General features: G+C 41.4%; 2 protein-coding genes across 3 annotated transcripts in view; one reads left to right on the top strand and one right to left on the bottom strand.

The window, feature by feature from the left end:
• Positions 1 to 1,354: 1,354 nt before the first annotated feature.
• On the bottom strand, positions 1,355 to 13,732 carry LIG4 (DNA ligase 4). Its single transcript, XM_077482906.1, has 3 exons — positions 13,619 to 13,732; positions 8,408 to 8,480; positions 1,355 to 4,411 (listed from the first exon to the last, which is right to left on the bottom strand). Exon 3 carries the CDS (start codon positions 4,401 to 4,403, stop codon positions 1,668 to 1,670), a length of 2,736 nt encoding a protein of 911 aa, XP_077339032.1. The 5' UTR covers positions 4,404 to 4,411; positions 8,408 to 8,480; positions 13,619 to 13,732; the 3' UTR covers positions 1,355 to 1,667.
• A 216-nt stretch (positions 13,733 to 13,948) lies between these two features.
• Positions 13,949 to 24,888, top strand: part of ABHD13 (abhydrolase domain containing 13) — a 34,383-nt gene continuing 23,443 nt past the window's right edge. Inside the window, exons 1-2 of one of the 2 annotated variants that reach the window (XM_077482908.1) lie at positions 13,949 to 14,091; positions 18,668 to 18,829. In XM_077482908.1, the coding sequence (XP_077339034.1) occupies positions 14,085 to 14,091; positions 18,668 to 18,829 (169 nt within the window). In that variant the 5' untranslated portion in view covers positions 13,949 to 14,084. Of the gene's footprint in view, positions 14,118 to 18,667; positions 18,830 to 24,888 lie in introns of both variants that reach the window. The other variant, XM_077482909.1, reaches the window with a different exon arrangement.

Below are 24,888 nucleotides of genomic sequence, written 5' to 3'. Positions count from 1 at the left end.
CCTGCAAAGGTAAAAGGCGTAATGTGCTGGTATGCATTACATAGTAGCACATTATTTTAAATTGACCTGAACACGAAGCTCTCCAGCAATGCGATGTACTTGCTGGAGGCAGCGTCCATCTTCTATCAGTCTTCCTTCTGTGTCCCCGGCTTCGGCTCTGTGACAGACCGGAGCTGCAATGACATCACTCCCGCGCATGCTCGGGGAGCCGAACGGGTGGCCTTTCCTTCAGAGTGCAAGCGCCAATGACGTAATTGGCTGCATGTAATGTAAATATTTCCTAAATGTACACCGTTTAGGAGATATTTACAGTACATATTAAGTAAGCCTTATTATAGGCTTACTTATGGGTACAAATTATGCACAGGAGTTTACTTTTGCTTTAAGTTCATAAATCAAAATGTGTCCCCTGCACCACGTGTCTTAATTCTCATAGATACTCCTCCTCCTCACCACCATGCGAGATGTAAAATCACCACATCATGATAGTAATGCACTTGCCAAAAAGTGTTGACCCCTTTAAGCAAGAAGATCAAAGATAACTACACATACACCGTAACATACTCATAGTGTAGAATTTATTATTCCAATATCAGCTAATACACATAAAATAATTGTACTTACATTTGCTCCACTCACTCTGGAGCCTGCTTATGCTCGATTAACAAGAAGATCGTACCTGGATGTGATGTCATCACTTAACCAGAAATGATGACCAAGTCCTGCCGTCAACGTATTTTGTCGTACGGCGTCCTTAGGAAACGTCAGTGTTTGTGGCCTTATCTTTGAGAAAAAGAGTGGAGCCTGGGGGTCCCATATAAGCTTCCTAGGAGAATGCATGCCTTGAATACAGTGGATTCCACAGTGCCTTGGGTTACAAAAAGCGTAAACTGACCTTCTTGCTTGAAGGGGTAAACACTTTTTGGTGAGTGTGCATTATTATCAAATGATTTTACACAGAATGTTGCAGCATATTGCATGGTGGTGAGGAAGAGAATCCACGAGAATTAAGACACGTGGTGCAGGGACACATTTGATTTATTAACTTAATTCTTTGACTTTTTAAAGTGATGGTATTTAAATAATATGCTTTATTTAATTTTATACGGTTTATGACAGAATGGCAAGTGTGCAGTATAATATATATATATATATATATATATATATATATATATATATATATATATATATATATATATATATATATACATATACACATATATACACACACATACACACACACACACACACACACAAACACCTGGGCTCATCTTTCATGAATAAAGCACCATTAGTGATCCCACAAACAAGACAGGTAAGTAAAGAGAACCTGCAACGCTATGTATCACCATCATTCATGATAAAAAAATATATTTTTTATTTGATAATTCTAAAACAGGAGTCAAAATGTAAACACAAAATTACAATTAAATGTAGCTATTTTAAAAGGCAGAAACAGATGTTTGCTCATTCAAGGCTAAGATACAAAGAAAGTTAATTAAAACAAGTGTATATATAAAATGTATGCAAGAATAAATGCATAACAGACACAAATTATATTCACCTAAATCCAAATGTCCAAAAACTATTAAAATAGAATTATGATAAAATATTTTGAATACACTATTAAAACATCTTCATTTTTTTTCTTTTTAAAATAGATTGCTTTACAATAAATAATTTTGTTCCATCTGGGATTTCCCCATTTTCAGTGAATCCAAAACCCATGAAGTGGAAACAATTTTAAATTTTCTTTGAAATGTTCTCCTCTGAGTTTTCATCTCTGTTAATCGAGACTTGTCATCACCTACAATTACATGAGAAACTCCTTCTTGAAGGCGATTCACCACTTTGGCTCCATGAAATCGCAGCTGTAATGCAGTTATATTTAAACTAGAAGTTGGAATTTTAGTGTCTGGATCATTAACAGTTATAAACATGTCTATGTATACAACACATTGGCGAAATATACTGTGGAACGTCTCCTCCCACGAATAACGTTGTTCTAGGTCAGCAATCATGTCTAGAGGAATTTTTTCTTTGGTGTCAGGCATTCTGCTAAACAGGTCCTTCAGCTCGCTCTCATTAGTATCTGTGATATAGCTGTCTCCATAGCAGTCATATTCAGAGGCAAAGTGCTCTTTGGTGGATGGACACATATGAATCATATGCTGAGGCTGCCAAGGGACAATCTCCTTGCTTTCAAAACACTCAAGAAGCCAGGCTGCTTTAACAATATCATGCTTATCTGATGAAATGATGTTCTTTACACGAATGTTTATAGCCCCAGCAATGATACAATAGGTGTCTTGCCCAGGATTTTGTACAACTATGCCATCACATGCAGCGATCATGCTCTCCAGGTCAGCCTTTGAATGTTTTTCTGTTCCGCTCATTACGCAAAATTCAACGTCTTCAAACATATTGGACTGTTTTGTGATGTTAGACAAATCTGGTGCTTTTAGATGTGAAACCACTCCTATAACCTTCCTAATTTTAGGGGCTTTTTTCCGCTTTTTCTCCTGAGGTTCATCATTTACATCTAAGTGCTTTGAAGCCAATTTTCCAGAAGCCTTTTCTCGAAATTGTTCCAAGTCGTCAACGGTCATGCAATCATACCATTCCTTGTCCTCTCTGATCTTCTCAATTCGAGGAAAACGGAGAGTACAGTTAGTTTTGTACATATCACTGGAAACAATTTCAGCAGCCTTTACCTGAATAATGACAGAGTTACAAGGTTGGATATAAACCTCAGGCTTCTCAATTGCGCACAGAATATCAGAAGGAGGATCTCTCTTGCGGTAAACCTTCCAGTGTGGAGCCAACTTTATACCAAGGTCATATAACTCTTTCATGGTGTAGCCAGAGCCTATGCGACACACAGAATGAAAAACAGATGGCTTGTCTCCAGGTGCTGGGGTTTCAGCTACAGCACATAAAAAATGAGACATCATCCCACCTCGCTGGCCCTTTCCCCAGTAACCTCCAACAATTAGAAGATCTAACTCATCCATTAGTCCATTAACATATTCTGGTTTGATCTTCAGCCATCCCTCCCCACGTTTATCTGGTTTATAAATGGACATAGGATCTTTTACCATTATGCCTTCTTCACGATTATCAATGGCTTCATTTAGTGCATCCACAACCTCTTTTCTGGTGGTAGCTTCTTTTCTCTGAACAATGTGAATTCTCCCAGTAATTGGAGTGAATATTTCATGAAGGATATCATACCTTTTTCTCAGTGTTTCATGAGCTAATTTCTGGTTATTAAACATCAAGATATCAAACACACAGTAACAAGTTTGGAGATCAGAATCATCTACCATTCTCTTTATATCAAATTTGTTCCCTTTTTGCATAAACGTCTTCGTATTTGGATTGTAAGCCATCATCTCTCCGTCCAAAATGCAGTTCTGCAAATCCCTATAAAACACATTATGAATAAATGGTGTTAAGGAACCTTCAAGGGGAGACCCCCCAAACTGTTGAGTGTAATCAAATCCATTTCGGGAAAAGTATTTGTACACGTCACCATCTTTGTGCAACTGCATTCTCTCCCCATCAAGTTTAGTTTCAATGTAAAAACTCTGGTGGTTCATCTGTTTTTCTATTCGTTGAATATTGGCAATAGCAGCAAGCATGGGTTTGAAAGCAGAAAATATAGAGATGGACACATCACTTAGACATACACTGGGGTCATGTAGTTGAACACACACTTTCTCAAGATCTGTGGTGACATTGTGAAGTTCTGCAGCATCACGGTGAAAGATGGAAAACACAGTTTGTTGGCTAAAGCCAAGTTTCATGTCTTTAATAATCATTCTTATAAGCCACTTCTGTTCTAGTGCAGTAGTATTAGCAATCAAATGCAGAAGGCTTTTCTCTATTAGTTCTTTCTTTCTAGCTGCATTGTTGCTTGCTATTGAATCCAACTGATCATTGACATCTTGTATGGTCAAGTTCCCATCTTTTCGACACCGTGATTTAAGAACAAAGTAAGCAATCGCAGCGAAATCTCCAGCGTCAGAACTTGAGCCAGTAGGAGTTCTATAATTTAAAAGTTTCAAAGCATCTTTACCTTCTTTGGGCAAGCCCAGAACTTTGATGTATAGTTTGGCAAGCATAGTCTCTTTGATTCCATATGCCATTCTCTCCCTTTCCAACTGTGGCAGGATAAGTCGCATTGCTGGATAGAAAGAGTCTGTTGTCTTGGGGTTATTTTTATGTAGAGCATCATGAAATTTCCTCCACGAGTCAACAAACTGCTTTAAAATATTTACTTTATCAGTTCGGTTCTTCGTCCCCTGAACTTTCTCCAAAGTACGGCAAAGATCAGCAAATGGGACTTCCGATGCTACAGTGCCCTTGACCGAAGAACTTGAGGAGCTAGATGCAGACATCAGGAATTCTGTAAATTAAAAGAAATCAGCCTGAAATATTTGTCTGAAATTGAGTCTCCAGCCAAACACACAAATATGAAATTGTAATTTAATAACGAAACACGATAATTTTAAAGTATATCTGAATTCTTTAGATTGTGGGCTCCTTGAGGGTAGGGACCCATGTGAGTGTACAGGGATAGGGACAATTGTAGACACTCACTCAGGTTGACCTGGATGGACTGGTGTCTTTATTCAACCTTACTATGTAACTATGTAAACATGTCTGCGACATGATTTTCGAGTTCTAGCCAATGTGGGGTGCCTCCTCTTAATGCACATTTACTCCTTGGCATACTCTTTAATGCATTTTGTTTTGCTTTCCAGTCTTGGACCATCTTTTCTGTTACTCCATACTGTTTTGCAGCAGCCCAGTGATTATGTTCCTGGGGAAAGTTTACAACTTTCAGCTTTAAATTTGTGTCATATTTCCTTCCTTTCCTTCCATGTATAAGACAACCCCCTAATTCTTGGGGTATTCTTTTAAGGTTAAAAAGTCATCTTATACATCGGCATATATGGTATTTTAGATTATTATCAATGGAACCAGTGACACCTTTAAAAATGTCCCTTATGTTCAGTTCTGGTCACAGTGATTACCATGACAGGCTAAGTTTTCCTTTTGAGTAAAAAGTGCTATGCAGGCAAGGAATTCAAATAGATTAGTGCAGTTCTGTATACCTGTAGGCAGGGCAGCCATCAGAATTTTTTGGGCCCCTTAGACAGCTTCAGGCCTGGGCCCCCCCCCCAGCCTGACCACGGGCAATCTCACCGAATCCACACTTAGCCCCCCTCACTCCTGTATGCACTCAGGTCATCTCCTCACACACACACACACACAAATATTATATATATATATATATATATATATATATATATATATATATATATATATATATATATATATATATATATATATATATATATATATATATATATATATAAATAAATAAATAAAATCAGCCCCCCCTAAATGCTGTATATAGGTAAGCCCCTCTCACACCTGTATATATATCAGCCCTCTCCCGGCCTGGTTGGGCCCCTCACAATTGTATTGGCTGTCCCTCCCTGTTGGCCCCCAACACCACAGGAAAAATTACACTCCCATGTTCACATGCTGCACATGTGTAGTGTGCTCTCTTTCTCCTGTAGCAGCAGCTGACCTCAGCATTGTAGGGATAATGGAAGGGAGAGCATACTGTGCAAGCATGGCATTTGAACATGGGTGCACAATTGCTATTGTGTTGCTGACAGCCAGTGGACAACAGATTTTTTGCCCCATCAATTATCCAGTGTGGGACAAAACAAACAATGTGGGAATTTTGCAGCCAAGCTTTAACCAGTTGCCGACCGCCGCACGACGATGTACGTCGACAGCATGGCACGGGCAGGCATATGGGCGTACCTGTACGTCCCTGCCTTCCCACGGGTCGGGGGCCCGATCGGGCCCCCGCCCGGTGCCTGCGGCGGTCGGTTTTCGTCCGGGAGCGATCCGGGACGAGGGGGCGGCCATTCATTCATGGCCACCCCCTCGCGATCGCTCCCGACGAATAGAAATCCCCCGTGACATCACTTCCTCTCCTGTAATGTAAACACAGGAGAGGAAGTGATGTATTCTCTCCTCCGTGTCGGTATTTTTCGTTCCGACACGGAGGAGAGCGGATCGGTGAGTTGCACCAACACTCTACACACACAGTAGAACATGCCAGGCACACTCACACCCCCCGATCACCCCCCCAATTACCCCTGCCCCCCAGTCACAGTGACACCAATGTCATTTTTTTTTTTTTGTTTTTTTTTGCATTGGTGTCATTTGTGACTGTAATAACTGTTAGGGCAGTTAGGGTTAGCCCCCTTTAGTTCTAATGTACCCCCCTAACCCCCCCCAATAAAGGTTTAACCCCGTGATCACCCCCGTCGCCAGTGTCACTAAGGCTGGGTTCACATTGCAGCGGTTTATGAGAACGAATGTGATTCGCACCGCACTGCAGTGCAAATCACATCCGATCTCTGTGCGATTCGAGTTCAGCCATTCGCCGCACCCGCCACACCCGCCGCACCCGCCGCAAATTCGCACGGGACCCTTTTTTTGGCCCGCAGCAGAATCGGATCGCATGGGTGTTCACACCATGCGATCCGAGTTTGCAGATCGCACTGCGATATGCGAACTGATCTGGGGGTGTCAGTAACATTTCACTGACACTCCCAGCAGTTCGCATAGGGCAGTGTGAACTGCCGCCGGGAGGCATGCGATGCGGGAACCCGCCGCGGATTCTTGGCGTTTCCGCATCGCTCCAGTGTGAACCCAGCCTAATAAGCGATCATTTTTCTGATCGCCGTATTAGTGTCACAGGTGACGCTAGTTAGGCAGGTAGGTATTTAGGTTCGCCGCAGCTTTTTATAGCGCCAGGGACCCCCATATACTACCGCATAAAGCCCCCTGATTGCCCCCTAGTTAACCCTTTCACCAGTGATCACCATATAACTGTTACAGGTGACGCTGGTTGGTTAGTTATTTTTTTATAGTTTCAGGGCACCCGCCATTTATTACCTAGTCTCACTAGTGTACCCCTAAATTTAGGGGTGTCTACTTTCCAAAATGGGGTCATTTGGGGGGGGTTTGTGCCATCTTGGCATTTTATGGCCTTCAAAACTGTAACGCCCTTAGAAAGCCTGAAGGCGGTGCTTGGTTTTCGGGGCCCCGTACGCGGCTAGGCTCCCAAAAAGTCCCACATATGTGGTATCCCCGTACTCAGGAGAAGCAACAGAATTTATTTTGGGGTGTCATTTCACATATGCCCATAGCATGTGTGAGCAATATATCATTTAGTGACAACTTTGTGTAAAAAAAAAAAAAATATTTTTTTTTTTGTCATTATTCAATCGCAAAAAAATAAAATATTCAATGGGCTCAACATGCCTCTTATCAATTTCCTTAGGGGGTCTACTTTCCAAAATGGGGTCATTTGGGGGGGTTTTGTACTGCCCTGCCAATTTAGCACCTCAAGAAATGAGATAGGCAGTCGTAAACTAAAAGCTGCGTAAATTCCAGAAAACGTACCTTAGTTTGTAGATGTGACAACTTTTGCGCAAACCAATAAATATACAATTATTGACTTTTTTTTTACCAAAGACATGTGGCTGAATACATTTTGGCCTAAATGTATGACTAAAATTGAGTTTATTGGATTTTTCTAATAACAAAAAGTAGAAAATATCATTTTTTTTCAAAATTTGCGGTCTTTTTACGTTTATATCGCAAAAAATAAAAATCGCAGAGGCAATCAAATACCATCAAAAGAAAGCTCTATTTGTGGGAAGAAAAGGACGCAAATTTTGTTTGGGTACAACATTGCATGACCGCGCAATTACCAGTTAAAGCAGCGCAGTGCCAAAGTGTAAAAAGACCTCTGGTCATTTACCAGCAAAATGGTCCGGTCTGAAGGTGGTTAAAGGTCACCTAAATGGCCTGTAGGTAAGTCAGCTACATGAAACAGTACCCTAAAAATGTGGGTTCTAGAATTCCTCCCACAAACTAGCAGAGCATGTTCTGGTATGTGAGTGTGCCTAGGCAATCCTGTACCTAAATAGTGACTACTGCTGAACTGCTAAGCATTACAGCAAATCTGTTTTACTTTGCAGAAGCAAAGCCAAAATGTTGCTTTCAGGTATTTCAGAAACAGGTAAAGGAGTACCTGTATTGTTTTCAGTACAACCTTGCCTATAATGGAACAGTGGAGCATCACACTCAAAACCACCCTAAACTGGCATTTTGTGTGTGAAGATCTCTCTCTACACACACACACACACACACACACACATTTATATATACACAAATACTGTATATACGGTATACATATTTTCACAGGGATTTTGTTCCATTTGGTACAAAACAGCTTTGCTCTTTTTTATAGCTTTCTTGATGAAAAAATAAATAAAAATCAGATGACATGGATGAGACAAACCTGATCAGGGAGGGACTCTTCTGTAGTAGTGGCTGGTTAATGTCTCTAGTGTTAAAAGAACATCCACAAAAACCTGGAAAGAAAACAAAGTCAAAATATTTATATATGTTGGACTTCTGTCTTTTTTCCTTGTCAAAAAATGTTATTGAGTATACAGCAATCAGCAAAACACACATGTTGGTTAATCATGTATAAACAGATAAATTCAAAATTTTGGTTATTTTATAAGAAAATTTAAGATAAGTAAAAGAGAAAAAAAAATAGAGCATATTCAAAGATTACATTGTATACATAAAGGAATAAATGTGGAGAATCTAAAGACTGCATATTATTGCTGATTTAATCAGCCAATCTGAAACTAAGAATTTGAGATATACAGTGGAAACGATTCATTACATTATAAAGAGAACAATAAACTTATGTAATACCATGTTCACAAGCAATAGAGAAAAAGAAAGATAGGTAGCAGAAAAGAAGAGAGTAGAAATAGACAGGAATATAGAAGAGGAGAGGGGGGGGGGGGGGGTGGGAAGAGTTCACCTGATTGGTCCAAGAGCCATATGGAAATGAGTAAAGACTAAAACCAGTCAATTGTATCTACTCAAAAACAATTATACACACTTCCTCCCTCACACCTGTGTATCACCACTGTGCTTACACAAAAAAATAATAATAAACCTTGCTGCCACGCTAAATAAATAATAATGTGCAAAAATCCTACCAAGCAGTGTAGAACGAGCGGTGCTAAATACTCAGTGAATATGCTAATGATACACACTCTCAACTCAAATGTATCCAATAAAGTATGCACACAACATAAATAACATTGATTGTTACCACTTTAACCCTTTCATGACTAAGCCTAATTTTTGGCATATGGTGTTTACAAGTTAAAATCCATATGTTTTGCTAGAAAATTACTTGGAACCCCCAAACATTATATATATATATATATATATATATATATATATATATATATATATATATATATATATATATTTAGTAGAGACTCTAGAGAATAAAACGGCGATTGTTGCAATATTTTATGTCACGCGGTATTTGCGCAGCGGTGTTTTAAACGCAACTTTTTGGGAAAAGGGACACTTTCATGAATTAAAAAAAAAAACGAAATAGTAAAATTAGCCCAATTTTTATGCATAATGTGAAAGATAATGTTACGCCGAGTAAATAGATACCAAACATGTCACACTTTATAATTGCATGCACTCGTGGATTGACGACAAAGTACCGTACCTAAAAATCTCAATAGGCGACGCTTTAAAAAAAAAATTACACTTACCAGGTTAGCGTTACAGAGGAGGTCTAGTGCTAGAATTATTGCTCTCACTCTGACGATTGCGGCAATATCTCACATGTGTGATTTGAACACCGTTTACATATGCGGGCACGACTTCCGTATGCGCTTTCTTTGCTTCGCGAGCTCGCAGAGACGGCAGGCACTTTAAAAAAAATCTTTTTTTTTTTATTTATTTGATAATGAATAAATTGTTTTTTTTTAAAAAATTGGATCACTTTTATTGCTGTCACAAGGAATGTAAACATCCCTTGTGACAGTAATAGGTGGTGACAGGTACTCTTTATGGAGGGATCGGGGGTCTAAAAGACCCCCCACCCCTCCTTTACACTTCAATGTATTCAGATCGCCAAAAACGGCGATTCTGAATACCGTATATTTTTTTTAAACAGGCACCATTGGCAGCCGAGTAAACGGGAAGTGACGTCATGACGTTGCCTCCGTGTTTACTATTAGGATACTGGAATGAAGCCGATTGCGGGTTTCCCCCGGATCCAATTCGCATAAGAGGAGATTGTGACCAGCTCTCAATGGAGCCGGATCACACATCTCTGTGGAGGCTGCGGAGCGATTTGCCCAAGAGTCCTGTGTGTCTTTGGCTCCGTTTCAGGTCCGAATTCAGGCAAAAATTCAGGCCCGAGTCCTCCCTAAAATGGAGAACAGGGACGTACCAGACCCCTGCTGTAAGCAGCATGTGAATGCAGTGTGATTCTAGCCTAAGAGAGCTGGATCTCCCTCTTGTCTTGAAGGATAGCGCAACAAGGTTCTGCAATCAAGAGAGCCTGGATCTTGCTGACAAGAGCCACCAAGAGAAACGTTTTCAGGTATGGGTCTTTGTTGAACAGATCCCACATCGTGAATCCATAGTTACTGGGTTTTCTTTGAGGCTGATTGCTATAGAAAGAGCAGCCACATGGACTTTTAGTGTTTTGACAGCCAGACTTCGATCCGTCCCATGTTGCAGAAAGTCTAATGCTGCAGGTATGATCGGCCCCGTCATCCTACCATTAGTTTTATGCCATCTATAGATTATTTAACACACTTTGGATGTTAGTAGGAGCTTTCTTGCTGCCAAGGATGGTTTCAATCCCTTTCTGTGACAATGCTTTTTGTTGAAGAATTTCCCCTTCAGAAGCCAGGCCGTCTGTGAAAGCTAGTCCACAGCAGGATGAGGTCTGGCATGCAGGGCAATCTCCAGGGGTCTGTCACACTCAGTTTGAGCAACTCCATGAACCGCACCCTCTTGGGTAAGTAGGGAGCGATCAGAATTACTTTTGCAATGGAATATTTTATCTTCCGATTACCTTCTGAATAAGAGCGAAAAGAGTCTATACACTGGCAGGGAGAACCTCTGGGGAATCTAGGATGGAAAAGGACCTGGGGGTCCTAGTAGATGATGGGCTCAGCAATGGCATGCAATGTCAAGCTGCTGCTAACAAAGCAAACAGAATATTGGCATGCATTAAAAAGGGGATGAACTCCAGGGATAAAACAATAATTGTCGCGCTCTACAAGACTCTGGTCTGGCTGCACCTAGAGTATGCTGTCCAGTTCTGGGCACCAGTCCTTAGGAAGGATGTACTGAAAATGGAGCGAGTGCAAAGAAGGCCAACAAAGCTAATAAAGGGTCTGGAGGATATGAGTTATGAGGAAAGCACTGAACTTATTCTCTATGGAGAAGAGATGCTTGAGAGGGGATATGATTTCAATATACAAATACCATACTGGTGACCCAACAATAGGGATAAAACTTTTTCGCAGAAGGGAGTTTAACAAGACTCGTGGCCACTCATTAAAATTAGAAGAAAAGAGGTTTAACCTTAAACTACGTAGAGGGTTCTTTACTGTAAGAGCGGCAAGGATGTGGAATTCCCTTCCACAGGCGGTGGTCTCAGCAAGGAGCATTGATAGTTTCAAGCAACTATTATATAAGCACCGAATGACCGCAGCATACAGGGATAATACTGACATATAATCACACACGTAGGTCGGACTTGATGTACTTGTGTCTTTTTTTAACCTCACCTACTATGTAACTATGTCCCGTTATAACAGTTGTTAGATTCAAATCTAACCATACACTATACAATCTCATTGATACTTACTAAACCTATGTAGCTTGAGGACACAGCTACAGTAAAAATCCATTGAAATAGTACCCTATTAGGCAGACCCCGGCACTACATAGTTTATGGTAGATAGATCTAATGGAGATTGTACAATTTGGTTGTATAGTGTATGGTCTAGAGCTGCAACTAACGATTAATTTGTCTGTCGACTAATCTATCGATTATTTTTTCGATTAGTCAACGACTATCCGATTATTTTTTTTATTTTTATTTTTTAATGAATCTAGTAGTTTTTTTTTTGATTAGCTAATTAATCCTTTGGATAACCTTGAGAGTATTGTATTGGCATGCAGAGTATTGGCATGCAGAGTATTGGCATGCAGAGTATTGTACTGTATTGGCTGGCAGAGTATTGTATTGCAGTAGCGTATTGCATTGGCTAGCAGAGTATTGTACTGCAGCAGCGTATTGTATTGCATTGGCTGGCAGAGTATTGTATTGCAGAGTATTGCATTGGCTGGCAGAGTATTGTATTGCATTGGCTAGCAGAGTATCAGGCTGGCAGAGTATTGGCAGGGTATGGAGGGATGGCTGCTTCCATCTGACCTCTCCCCTACACTGCACAGATCAGTACAGAGAGGGGAGAGAGAAACCGGTGTCATGTCATGACGCCGGTTTGTTTACAAGTGATCGCTCCGTCGGAGCGATCACATTGTAAACGCCTGGGTGTAGAAAGATGGCCGCCGCTTCGGAGCTAGGCCGAAGCCGCGGCCTCTCCTAAGGCCGAGACCGCGGAGCAATCCGCGGATCGCGGCATGTGCGCTCGGATCCCGGATCAGTGACGATCCGTTGCACCCCTAAGGACGGCGGCACGGAGGGGGAGAAAAGAGGGGGACGGCGGCACGGAGGGCAGCGGTAGATACTAAGCACTGCCACCACTGTGACGCATCGACGCCCTGCACGCACATCAACGTATTTTCTTAGTCGACGTAGTCGATTACGTCGACGCGTCGTGGCAGCTCTAGTATGGTCAACTTTAAACTGGCCATACACTATATAATCCTACTGGGCAATCTATGTGCAAATTCCTTCCAATGTAACAAAATTAGGTAAAAGGGGGACACATCTAAGACATCCATTCACATACCTCCCAACTTTTTGAGATGGGAATGAGGGACATCTTTTAGCAAAAGTATGCAGGCATGGGACACGCCCCCCTTAAAAGGAGACTTGCACAAAGAGTAAAAATTGTTGGTTGAACCTACACATGCTTTTTTTTTACCACTGCTATTCCTTTAGATTGGCTGTTTGAAATTGACAAATGCAGCAATTTAGAAATCAGATGAAATGTTTAGCTCTGGGAAACAATTTCTGATAGCTAAAAAAAAAAGTGCATTTTATATACATCTATATAGATCAGACCAAAATGAGGGACAAATGAGGAGGACAGGACATTGCTCCAAATCAAGGACAGTTGGGAGCTATGCATTCAATCAGTATAAGGTAGATCTAAAGCAGATTGTATAGTGTATGGGCAGGTGACAGACGTTAGGATTGGGTCACTTCTGTTATTTCTATGTAGATACATTTTCCGGTTTAATAAATATATATAAGAATGCAGTGACAGTTGTGCATCTTCATGTGGTAGTAAAAATCAAATAGCAGCCTGATCATTAATATTAGACAATAGAAGAGAAATGTGATGGAGCAGTTACTATGGTAACAACAGAGGCAATCCCAGAGACAAGCAGCATGACACAGAAACACAGACATGCCCAGGCTCGCCCCCTAAGCTTTCATTCCAATCACCCATCTTCCTCCTCTCACCTGCTGCCCCTCTCTTATCTGTCACACTTAGAGGGCCGTGCTACATCACTGACACGAGCAACGCGGAAGACTACGCTATCACTAAGCGCCAACACCCACCTGAACCGCCAACCTTTGCCCTCCTGACGTCACCCGTGCGACGCCCTACTCGGCCACCTTTGAAAATCCTGACTTACTGTAAAATGGAACTTGTTGTATCAGGCTATGGTGACTGGGCGCCCATTTGTCACCGCATATGGTGTATAAACAGTACAGTCTTTATTGGATACTAATACGACGTGCGATAATATCATTGCTGTTGGAGGTATCCATTAACCAAGATGGCGGCGCGGATCGAATCACGTGGCCCGGGTGACAGCTGAGCCATAGTGACGTTTGGATCCGGATCCCGGAAGAGCAGCGGGACGTGATATCGGGGCGAGATATAGCGCGATGGGATGAGAGCACGCCGCAGAGCCGACCCTTCATGTCACGTGAGCTGATCCGGGTGGGAGAGTGGGTGAGCAGGGGGCACCGGGTAATAGTGCGGACACACCGATCGCCCACGAGCTGTGATTGCTCTGTGATGGAGAGTGCTATGTCTGTGCACGGGCCCCGTCTACTGAGGATGACATTGGGCTCATGCTTTGTCATTGCTTCCTTCGTTTTATACATAGTTCTGGGTGCCATGGTGCGTGCAGGATCTCAGCTAATGCTCCATTTATAGTAGATCAGCATCGAAATGACATTCACCTCTTTATACCAAAAGCTGCAAGCTGTGCATTCAGAGGCGATTGTCTGTACCAAAGATGTGTACTTGGACACTGCTTTCTGCAGAATGACCACAACTATCCACATCCACCTGCACACCCGGCCTCAGGAATACGCTGGATTATTTGCCAAAACTGGTATTATAATACCGTGTGAATGAGGCCAAAGGTGTCTTTTATGCCAGCGGCAGGGGCGGACTGACCATTTGGCCACTCGGGCACTGCCCGAGGGCCCCGGGCCACTAGGCGGCCCCATCAGGGTTGCCAGCCTCAGTAAAACCAGGGACAGTATGTAAAGATCAGTTTGCTTTTTTACATCTGTCTCTGAAATGTCCCTTACCGACATCCTTTTGGTCTAAAAATGCAGAGATTATAGCTGCCCCACCTCTCCAGTAGCTTCTCAGCCAATAGAAACATGTCTGTGTATACGGTGTGGCCCCATAATCTCCTATGAATGAATGAAATACTTGTATAGCGCACAATGCGAACTGAATCGCCTCTAGGCTAGGCTCTAGCCTATTGCCCAGGGGCCCCATGAGTTGTCAGTCTGCCCCTGGCCAGCGGTCTAAACAGGTCAACCTTAGCCCTTGTACACACGGTCGGACATTCCGGCATCCAAATCCGACGGATTTTGTCCGAAACTGTTGCATACACATGGTCGGACAAAGTTGTCGGAAAATCCGATTGTACATAAGGTGATGACATTATTTCGTTTAGGACTACATTCAGGCTAGTAGCCAATAGCTTTGGTCTAGGAATTTGATCTGAGCATGCGTGGCACCTTGTCTGTCGGAGTAGGCTACACATGATCGGAGTATGTCCGATCGGAGCATTTTGTCGGAAAATTTTACCGGCAAGTTGGTCCGTCGGATATTCTGATGGAAACAGTCCGATGGACACCACACAGTTGGAATATCCGACAAAACGGTCCGATAGGACACATTCCGTCGGAATCTCTGACCGCGTGTACAAGGACTAACAGTTAAGACGGACCTGATCAGGCATACATCCAGGTGTGAACAAAATGCAAAAGGTCTGTGTCTATTCTCCCCCCCCCTTTTTTGTGTTTGTTTTTATTAGACCTAAATATGGCAGATCAAAGGTGATCAAATGTTACCTGACTGCAAGTGCACCCAAAGATTTGATATGGGTCTGGAAAGTGCTCTTTTAGAAGTGGAATAATAATAATAAAAACACATACTAGCACAGTGACGGCAAACCTTGGCACCCCAGATGTTTTGGAACTACATTTTTCATGATGCTCATGCACCTTGCAGTGTAGGTGAGCATCATGGGAAATGTAGTTCCAAAACATCTGGGGTGCGAAGGTTTGCCGTCACTCTACTAGCACATTGTGAGAGACTTAACTTAAAACGAAGCCCTCCAGTTTAGCACTGTCACCGCTGAGAGGGCGTTTGTCTTCTAGGTTTGCAGCCTCCAGCTACATGAGTTGCCCAGGGCACGATAACGTCACTCCTGTGAATGCCCTCATTTCCCTTTGTCATTGAAAGTAAAAGAGAATCCCAAATTTTGGGTTGTCCCCAGAAAAGTAATAGAGGAGAAATCTTCCAATAGGGACACTAGTTATGGTGACCTGGGGGTCCCCAAGGGATTCCCTTAAAGTGGTAGTAAACCGCCTGTTAAAGGAAAAAACTCTGCTAGGCAATGTCATATTGTGCTAGTATGCATCACATACTAGCACATTATGATAAATTTGCCTTAAAATGAAGCCCTCCAGTGCCGCGCTGTCACCGATGGGCGGGCTTCCATCTTCACCTGGTCTTGCTTGCGGGTTTGGGTCCTCCAGATACATGAGTGGCCGGGGGCACAATGACCTCTTTACCACCATTTATGGCATGAGCTCTGAAGGTCCAGAATGGTATAATTGACCTTCAGAGTGCATGCCCTGGTGACATCACCAGCTGCCTGCACTCTGAATATCTCCTAAATAGTGCATGTTAAGGAACATATTCACAGTACCTACAGGTAAAAGATGAAAAAGTAGGTTTGCTACTACTTTAACTGTGTCTGATCATCACAAACTGAAAACACTATTGAATTTGTTAATAATATACAAAGCAAAATCCCACATCCATCCATTTTCTCATGCTTTATTCTGCTGAGAAATCACTTTAAAAAACACCTTTCTAGCATTTTTAGCTGCAGAAAATGTAGTAGACCCAAACGCACATGTGTATAAAGATTCAATCTCAATGGCACTCCTGAATTTTAGTTTTTCTATATACAGTATAGGAGAGGCGATCTGGGAAGCATAGACAACATTTGCATGCATTTATCTGCTTCCAACGTGTATAGTTAGATCCTGGACCCACATAATTCTGTTTTCTCTAAACACATCTATACTGATTACACCTAAATGCACTTAAGTGCTCAGTGTGAATGACACCACTGAACAATCATTACATGCATTTATATGCATTTAGAAATGTCCTCTAAACACACAGGTTTGACAATGCCAGTGTGAATGAGGCCTAAATGATTACACAATGTGCCTAAAAAGGTGTTTTATCCCCTAGCCATAATTTCACAGGCACATTGACTATGGCAGTGGCGTGGCGCTTAAATTTCAACCTTGTTATGTTACACTACAAGCCAATCAAAAGACAAAAAAAAGCAGCGCTCTATGGGTAGGAGCCAACATATATTATATATATATATATATATATATATATGTGTATGTGTGTGTATGTATGTGTGTGTATATATATATATATATATATATATATATATATATATATATATATATATATATATATATATATATACATATACATACACCATGGACTGGATTCAAAATGAGTTTATTGCACTGTAGAAAGTTACCCAGCAAAGTACAACAGTGTTGGTACAAACTGCAGCAGATAATAAAAAGCATATAGCTATGTAACTGTATTATGATGAAATACAGACATACACGGGGTTCCTGCTTCCGGAATAGCGCTGACGTCATCTTGTGTGTCCGGCTCCTGTAGCTACGCTTGGCTTCCCCGGCTCCATCCTCCAGCACTGGCAGACACACTACACCCAAACAGCTTGGTACAACGCTGTTGGATCACAGAGGTCAGTTCCAGCCATCATGGCAGCCAGTCTGTGTCTCCCTGCTCACACGGTAATCCTCTGGATTCTAATAGAACCTGACTTCGCGTCAGAAGTAAAAGGCGGTCCATTACCCCATTTTCTTCCATCGGGAAAATACTATTCCTCACACGCTTTGGAATGATCTTTCTCCAGGTGTGATTGCCGAGCCTCCTGAGCATTTAACCCCTTTTCACCCATACATTATGGTGGTACCGTTTTTTAACATAATACAGTTACATAGCTATATGATTTTTATTATCTGCTGCAGTTTATACCAGCACTAACAGCCTTTTGTAATTTGACGGGTAACTGTCTACAGTGCAATAAACTAATTTTGAATGCAGTCCATGGTTCATGTATGTATGTGTGTATATAAAAAGATAGATATTATATAATTTTGGCTCCTACCCATAGAGCGCTGCTTTTTTTGTTTTTTTTTGTCTTTTGATTTCTGTTTCCCATTTCTCCAGTGGTTGGCAGCGGCACTGGGTATCATTTTTATCCACATATAAGACCCCTTTCACACCAGGGCGTTTTGCAGGCGCTATAGCGTTAGAAATAGCGCCTGCAATCCGCCCTAAAGAAGCTGCACCATTGTCTGTAGTGTGAAAGCCCGAGGGCTTTCACGCTACAGCGGTGTGCTGGCAGGACGTCAGGGAAAAGTCCTGCCAGCAGCTTCTTTGGAGCGGTGAAGGAGCGGTGTGTTTACCGCTCCTCCCCTTTGAAATCAATGGGGCAGCGCTGTAATACCACCGGCAAAACGTTGCTATTGCGGAGTATTGCCGGTGGTTTTAACCCTTTCACGGCCGCTAGCGGGGGTAAAAGTGCCCCGCTAGCGGCCGAAATCCGCCGCAAATCCGGCGGTAAAACGCCGCTAAAAATTGCGCCGTTTTACCGCCCACGCTATGGGCGGTGTGGTGTGAAAGGGGTCTTACTGATAGTTTCTAGCGCTTCAGCAACTTGTTGTTTGTCACACTACAAGCCAAGGAGACTGTAGCGATCCTCTGGGGTGTAGAAGCCACCTGCCCAGGAACCAGATCATTTACACCAACATTAATACCTCAAGATAACAATACCAGTAAAATAAGCCTATGGGTCCAGAACTATCAGCTTTCCTCTTTGTTTTATAACCTGTGCAATGCAGTGATATTACAAATATAAAGATCTAGCTAACGTTTTATTATCCCAATAACCCATACAGGTCCTGTTAACTGTTCTGGAACCGTGGCAGTTGATTCATTTGAGGCTGCAGAGCAAACAACTTTTCAGAACGATCATTGTAACTACAGAAAGCTGAAGACCTGTACAGCCGCATTATTTCTGTCTATTACAAACACTTCCATACTGGATTTTTGCTTATCAGGTACGTGTTGAAGGAGAAGAGTAATGGCTCTGTATATATTTTATTTCTTTATAATGGTGTGGACTAAAATATATTTTTTAATTGGGTAATCATATTGCATAGAAATATTTAATCATCTTTTTGGCCTGTAGATGTCAATTTGGGCTTTTCTGCATGTTTTCCCAAGTTGCCTTCCAGGACAGCCCATGAGACAAAGCGTTCCACCCACTGGGACAGGATACACTTTTTCGCTCTTGAATAAATAACCTAATCAAGCAAAAAACACTATATCTTGTAGCAAGCTACTATCTTCAGAAAAGAAAAATTGGCCTCCACATTCCATGCCTTCTCTTCCGTCTTTACTTGTGGATTTGAAGACCTCTTCTTCATTTCCTCCTAGTCAGCCTAAGTCCTTGACAGCTGCTACTTTGTAAGTGTTTGTGGAAGTTTTGCCTAGGGAGAATGTTAGAGGCATCAGTTGCCTTCTCATCCTCAGAAGCAGATTCATCTAGAGAAGCTGAACCCGGTATGATGATGTGTCCTCCAAGGTATCTAAATACACATTATCCCATAGAAGACATGGACGATTTGCTAAAAGCATCATTCAAAAAAAATCATGTCAGCGCAGAGTGGTACTGTGGACATGTATGGGTATACTGTGCCCTGTCCAAAATATCAAGATATTGGGTAAATGGGAGAAAAATTGTACTTTAATGGCACCACATTTGAGATACTTTTTTTTTTTTTTTTTTTTTTAAACAAACTATTTTTATTGAAATTTAAAAAAAAAAGATGTATAGACAGATTATCATCAATATCGTGCTTTTATTGTATTATTAGAACCAAATATTTTGGCTAGTGTCAAATAACCCTGTAGTATAGTATTTTATGGCCAGGGTCCTCCCTCTGTGGGTATCAAACGCATGCATTGACATGCTTAGAACCAGACCGTAAAAATCATTACAAGGCGGCCACAGAGCAGGGTCAAACGAACACAAAAAAATCTCTCCTGCACTTTGGTGTCTAGTTCCTCAATGCGTGATGTGACCAGCTTCATATAGTAATGCCTGATGTCTTGCAGTCCTCCTCTGAATAATGGGTATTCATACACTAAAGGAAAAAAAGAAAAGGAGGAGGGTGCACCGACCTAGTGCATTACCACTAGTAAAGCTTTATTCATATATAAAAAAGCAAAGTGTATACTCACGAATGAGTATTGATAGAAGGCATAATCAAAGCAAATCCACTATTCTGAAATTATTTGCACGTTTAGGCTCTGAGGAAAGGGGTTCTCCCCTGAAATGCATCGGCCTTCTTGAGCTTTCGTTCAATCCACTCAACATCAGGTCCTGGCTTGTCGATGTTCAGAACAGTGGATTTGCTTTATTGATTATGCCTTCTATCAATACTCGTTTGTGAGTATACACTTTGCTGTTTTATCTTTTTTTCACAGAGCAGAGTCCACAGGGTCAGGTCAGCCTTATAAAAGGCTGCTTACCATGGATGTCTTAGCGAAGAGTGTGCTTCTACCATCTCTCTAGCGTTAGCACCATGTCAGTCAGATGCACCAGCGGGTCTCTCTGAGTCCCAGCTGGTCGTCTCTCAATTTATGTAATCGAAAATCAATCAGCGCTGAACACAATAATAGTAAATGGTGAAATAATGAAAAAAAAGTGAAAAAAATGCAGCTAGAATACTATAGGTCAAAATACCAAATCCCACATAACAAAGTAAAAAGTAACAGTACAGCGCATATAAATTTAAATAAATAAAAATGAATCAGTTAATAAAGTGCGTATAACACAAAAGTCTATAAGTGAAAAAGCAAACAAGTGAAGTTATCAAGAAGAGTCCGCTTGTGCAGTGTGTCTTCAATCAACAAAACAGGTGATGACGTGATCCCTTCACCAATGAGCAAGATGGACTCTCACCTCAAATAATGGACCCCTGATATCTCAGACAGGTCAAAAACGCATGTTCCCATCAAGGGTTAATCACAGCAATCAGCAAACGTAACAGCAGTACTCCAAGGATAAATCCTTTCTCATGTCCTCAAATCAATATGATTCCACATAGAAGTATAAAAAAACAGAATCTAGTGCTCTCCGTTTGAAACGAATTTATTAAAAAAGAAGCAGGAATAAAAATGGTACACTCACATTCTTATGCACTGATCTCCAGTGCCGAGTGATGGGCATAGAAACAAATACAATCCAGCGTCCATGTACGGATCAGTGTAACAGCTTGCGGATGACGTCACGGCTTAGGTCACGTGGTCCGTACGCGTTGCGTCCCCGAAAGTAGGCGGGACTTCATCAGCGGTGACGGCGTGACATCGGACAGCCGCTTTTAAGCTAGTACACTGATAATTAGCCAATGGGGGAGGAAAATGTGCGCAAGTCAGCTAACCAGGGACAAACACATCGAGCGTGACCCCGGAAGCCTGATTTACGCCTAATGGATAACCAGAGAGAGAGGAGATATAAAATAACAGAAAACACCTAATATTAGAAAAAAAAACAGGGACACACAAAGATCGTGACATTCAGTAGTGATACACATACACTACACCTCCAGCTGCCCTCAAACAGTGTTTAATTAAGAAATAATAATTAAAACAACAATTAAAAAACAATTATGCAGTATTTAGCACTGAAGTGGGGACACATATGTGTCTCAAAACTCATCAGAGCAACCCTGCTAAATATAAAACCACATAGCCGCCGACGTCATCCACCAACGACACTGATCCGTGCATGAAAAAAACAATATATACAGAAAAAATTATATAGAGAGAAAATTGCAAAGAAGAAAAAATAAATAAATATAAAAATAAGATAAAATAAATATAAAATGGAAAAAAAAAATATATAAAAAAAAAAAATTGTATATATAAAATTAACAAATTCATCTATCCGAAATAAAGCAATTTAAATCAAAATCAACGTTCAAGCCATTCGGGGACGAGAACCCTCGTTTCATGAATCCAATATGACTCACGTCTACTTAATTGGCGTATGAAGTTACCTCCACGCCAATGTTTCGTAACCTTCTCAATCCCCCAGAAACTCAAACTTTTGGGATTCTGAGCATGTACCAGTTTGAAATGACGAGACACATTGTGTGTCTTAAGACCATTCTTAATGTTATTCACATGCTCACCTAACCTCACATGGAGGGGCCTGGACATCCTACCAATGTATTGGAGGCCACATCCACATTGGAGCATGTATACCACCCCTACCGTAGAGCATGTAATCAGTTGGTCGATCTTATACTCCCTATTGTTACTTGTAGCAACGAAAGATTTTCTCTTTTTTGTGTTACATCTGGAGTGTTTGCATGCTGTACACCGACCACATGCATAAAAACCAGACAAAAAGGAAAATAACCTACTTTCCATTTGAACAGGAGGATCAATGACACTGGGGGCTATCTGATCACGTAACGAAGGAGCCTTTCTATAAATGAAAGAGGGACGTGCGGGTAGGAGAGGTCCTAATACCCGGTCCTGTTTCAATATAAACCAGTTTTTAGCGACCAATTTTTCAAATTTCTTGTGCTGTACATTATAATCCAAAACCATTCTGAAGTTGACACCTTCTCCTATAGGTTCCTTCACTCTATCTCCAACTAGAAGAGATCTGTCCAACTGTTGGACTAAAGCAACTTCATTATCAAGGCCAGATCTATCATAGCCTTTTTCCTGAAATCTAGAGGAAAGAACTTGGGCCTGAAGCGCAAAGTCATCCACATTGGAACAATTACGCCTCAGTCTTACATACTGTCCTCTGGGGATATTGCACAACCAAAACTTATGGTGGCAACTCCCCAGAGGAATGTACAAATTGCGATCGTTTGGTTTGAAATAATTTTTCAATAACAACCCATCTTTATCTTTACTGATCTCAAGGTCCAAGAACACCATCCGTTCCTGACTGATATTCCAGGACAGCTGAATGTTCTTATTATTGGCATTCATAGTCCCAATAAATTTATCCAAACCAACCCGGTCACTCTCCCATATCATGATCAGGTCATCAATAAACCTTTTGTAGCAGATTAATTCCTGGGGGCGGCTACGGAAGACAGCATCCTCCTCCCAGTGGGCCATAAATAAATTGGCCACACTGGAAGCGAACATGGCACCCATAGCAACCCCTCTTGTTTGTAAATAAAACTGATGGTTGAACCAAAAATAATTTCTAGTCAAACAAAAGTCTAAGCACTTTCGGAGGTACTTTTTATGGCCATCAGTAAGATCAGAAAATTTAGACATGGCCCACTGGACTGAAGCCAGCGCATCATTATGCCCAATAATTGTATAAAGAGAGCCAACATCAGCAGTCACAAGAAAGCAAGATGCCGAACATTCTAGTGATTCAAGAATTTGAATAATGTGTTTGGTATCCTTGAGGAATGCCCTGGTTTTCAACACTAAGGGCGGCAAAAAACTGTCAATATATTGACCCACCCTAGATGAAATAGTCAATACCATTAACTATAGGCCTGCCGGGAGGATTAACACAATCCTTATGTATCTTCAGCAGGCTATATATAATGGGGGTTCTACAAAACAACGGATCAAGATAGAGTCCCTCTTTTTTATTTAGGATGTTCTTATTTTTTCCTTCCTCTATTAGTCAATGTAATTCATCCTTATACTGCAACATGGGGCCTTTATTCAAAATTTGGTATGTGTCAGTGTCACTAATAAGTCTGTTCATTTCGGATATATTTGGTCTTATCTAAAATAACCAGCCCCCCACCTTTATCAGCGGGGCGTATGATGATATCATCCCTACTTTTTAAAGATTCCACACCCAGTTTAATATACTGGGGGTCTTTCACTTTACGTATTTTTAATGTATCTAAATCATTTACTACAACATTTTTAAAAACCTCCAGGAACTTATTATCAGTATTTAGGGGGTTAAACGTAGATTTGTTGCGGAGATTAGAATGTTGGTTCTCAAATGTCTTTACCTGCTTAACTGGATTAGACAAATTTTGTCTAATCCAGTTAAGCAGGTAAAGACATTTGAGAACCAACATTCTAATCTCCGCAACAAATCTACGTTTAACCCCCTAAATACTGATAATAAGTTCCTGGAGGTTTTTAAAAGGAAGGAGGAGGATGCTGTCTTCCGTAGCCGCCCCCAGGAATTAATCTGCTACAAAAGGTTTATTGATGACCTGATCATGATATGGGAGGGTGACCGGGTTGGTTTGGATAAATTTATTGGGACTATGAATGCCAATAATAAGAACATTCAGCTGTCCTGGAATATCAGTCAGGAACGGATGGTGTTCTTGGACCTTGAGATCAGTAAAGATAAAGATGGGTTGTTATTGAAAAATTATTTCAAACCAACCGATCGCAATTCGTACATTCCTCTGGGGAGTTGCCACCATAAGTCTTGGTTGTGCAATATCCCTAGAGGACAGTATGTAAGACTGAGGCGTAATTGTTCCAATGTGGATGACTTTGCGCTTCAGGCCCAAGTTCTTTCCTCTAGATTTCAGGAAAAAGGCTATGATAGATCTGGCCTTGATAATGAAGTTGCTTTAGTCCAACAGTTGGACAGATCTCTTCTAGTTGGAGATAGAGTGAAGGAACCTATAGGAGAAGGTGTCAACTTCAGAATGGTTTTGGATTATAATGTACAGCACAAGAAATTTGAAAAATTGGTTGCTAAAAACTGGTTTATATTGAAACAGGACCGTGTATTAGGACCTCTCCTACCCGCACGTCCCTCTTTCATTTATAGAAAGGCTCCTTCGTTACGTGATCAGATAGCCCCCAGTGTCATTGATCCTCCTGTTCAAAGGGAAAGTAGGTTATTTTCCTTTTTGTCTGGTTTTTATGCGTGTGGTCGGTGTACAGCATGCAAACACTCCAGATGTAACACAAAAAAGAGAAAATCTTTCGTTGCTACAAGTAACAATAGGGAGTATAAGATCGACCAACTGATTACATGCTCTACGGTAGGGGTGGTATACATGCTCCAATGTGGATGTGGCCTCCAATACATTGGTAGGATGTCCAGGCCCCTCCATGTGAGGTTAGGTGAGCATGT

This window comes from Lithobates pipiens, unplaced genomic scaffold (genome assembly GCF_037356315.1).
Source record: "Lithobates pipiens isolate NorthernLeopardFrog02 unplaced genomic scaffold, aLitPip1_a1.2 Scaffold_16, whole genome shotgun sequence".
Lineage (NCBI taxonomy): Eukaryota > Metazoa > Chordata > Amphibia > Anura > Ranidae > Lithobates > Lithobates pipiens.
The sequence above is the reverse complement of the archived record's forward strand: the minus strand, read 5'-3'. Positions and strand labels throughout refer to the sequence as shown.

What these genes read in the sequence shown, in the direction of transcription:
- LIG4 (XM_077482906.1), bottom strand. Translation starts at nt 4,403, where the DNA reads ATGTCTGCATCTAGCTCCTCAAGTTCTTCGGTCAAGGGCACTGTAGCA.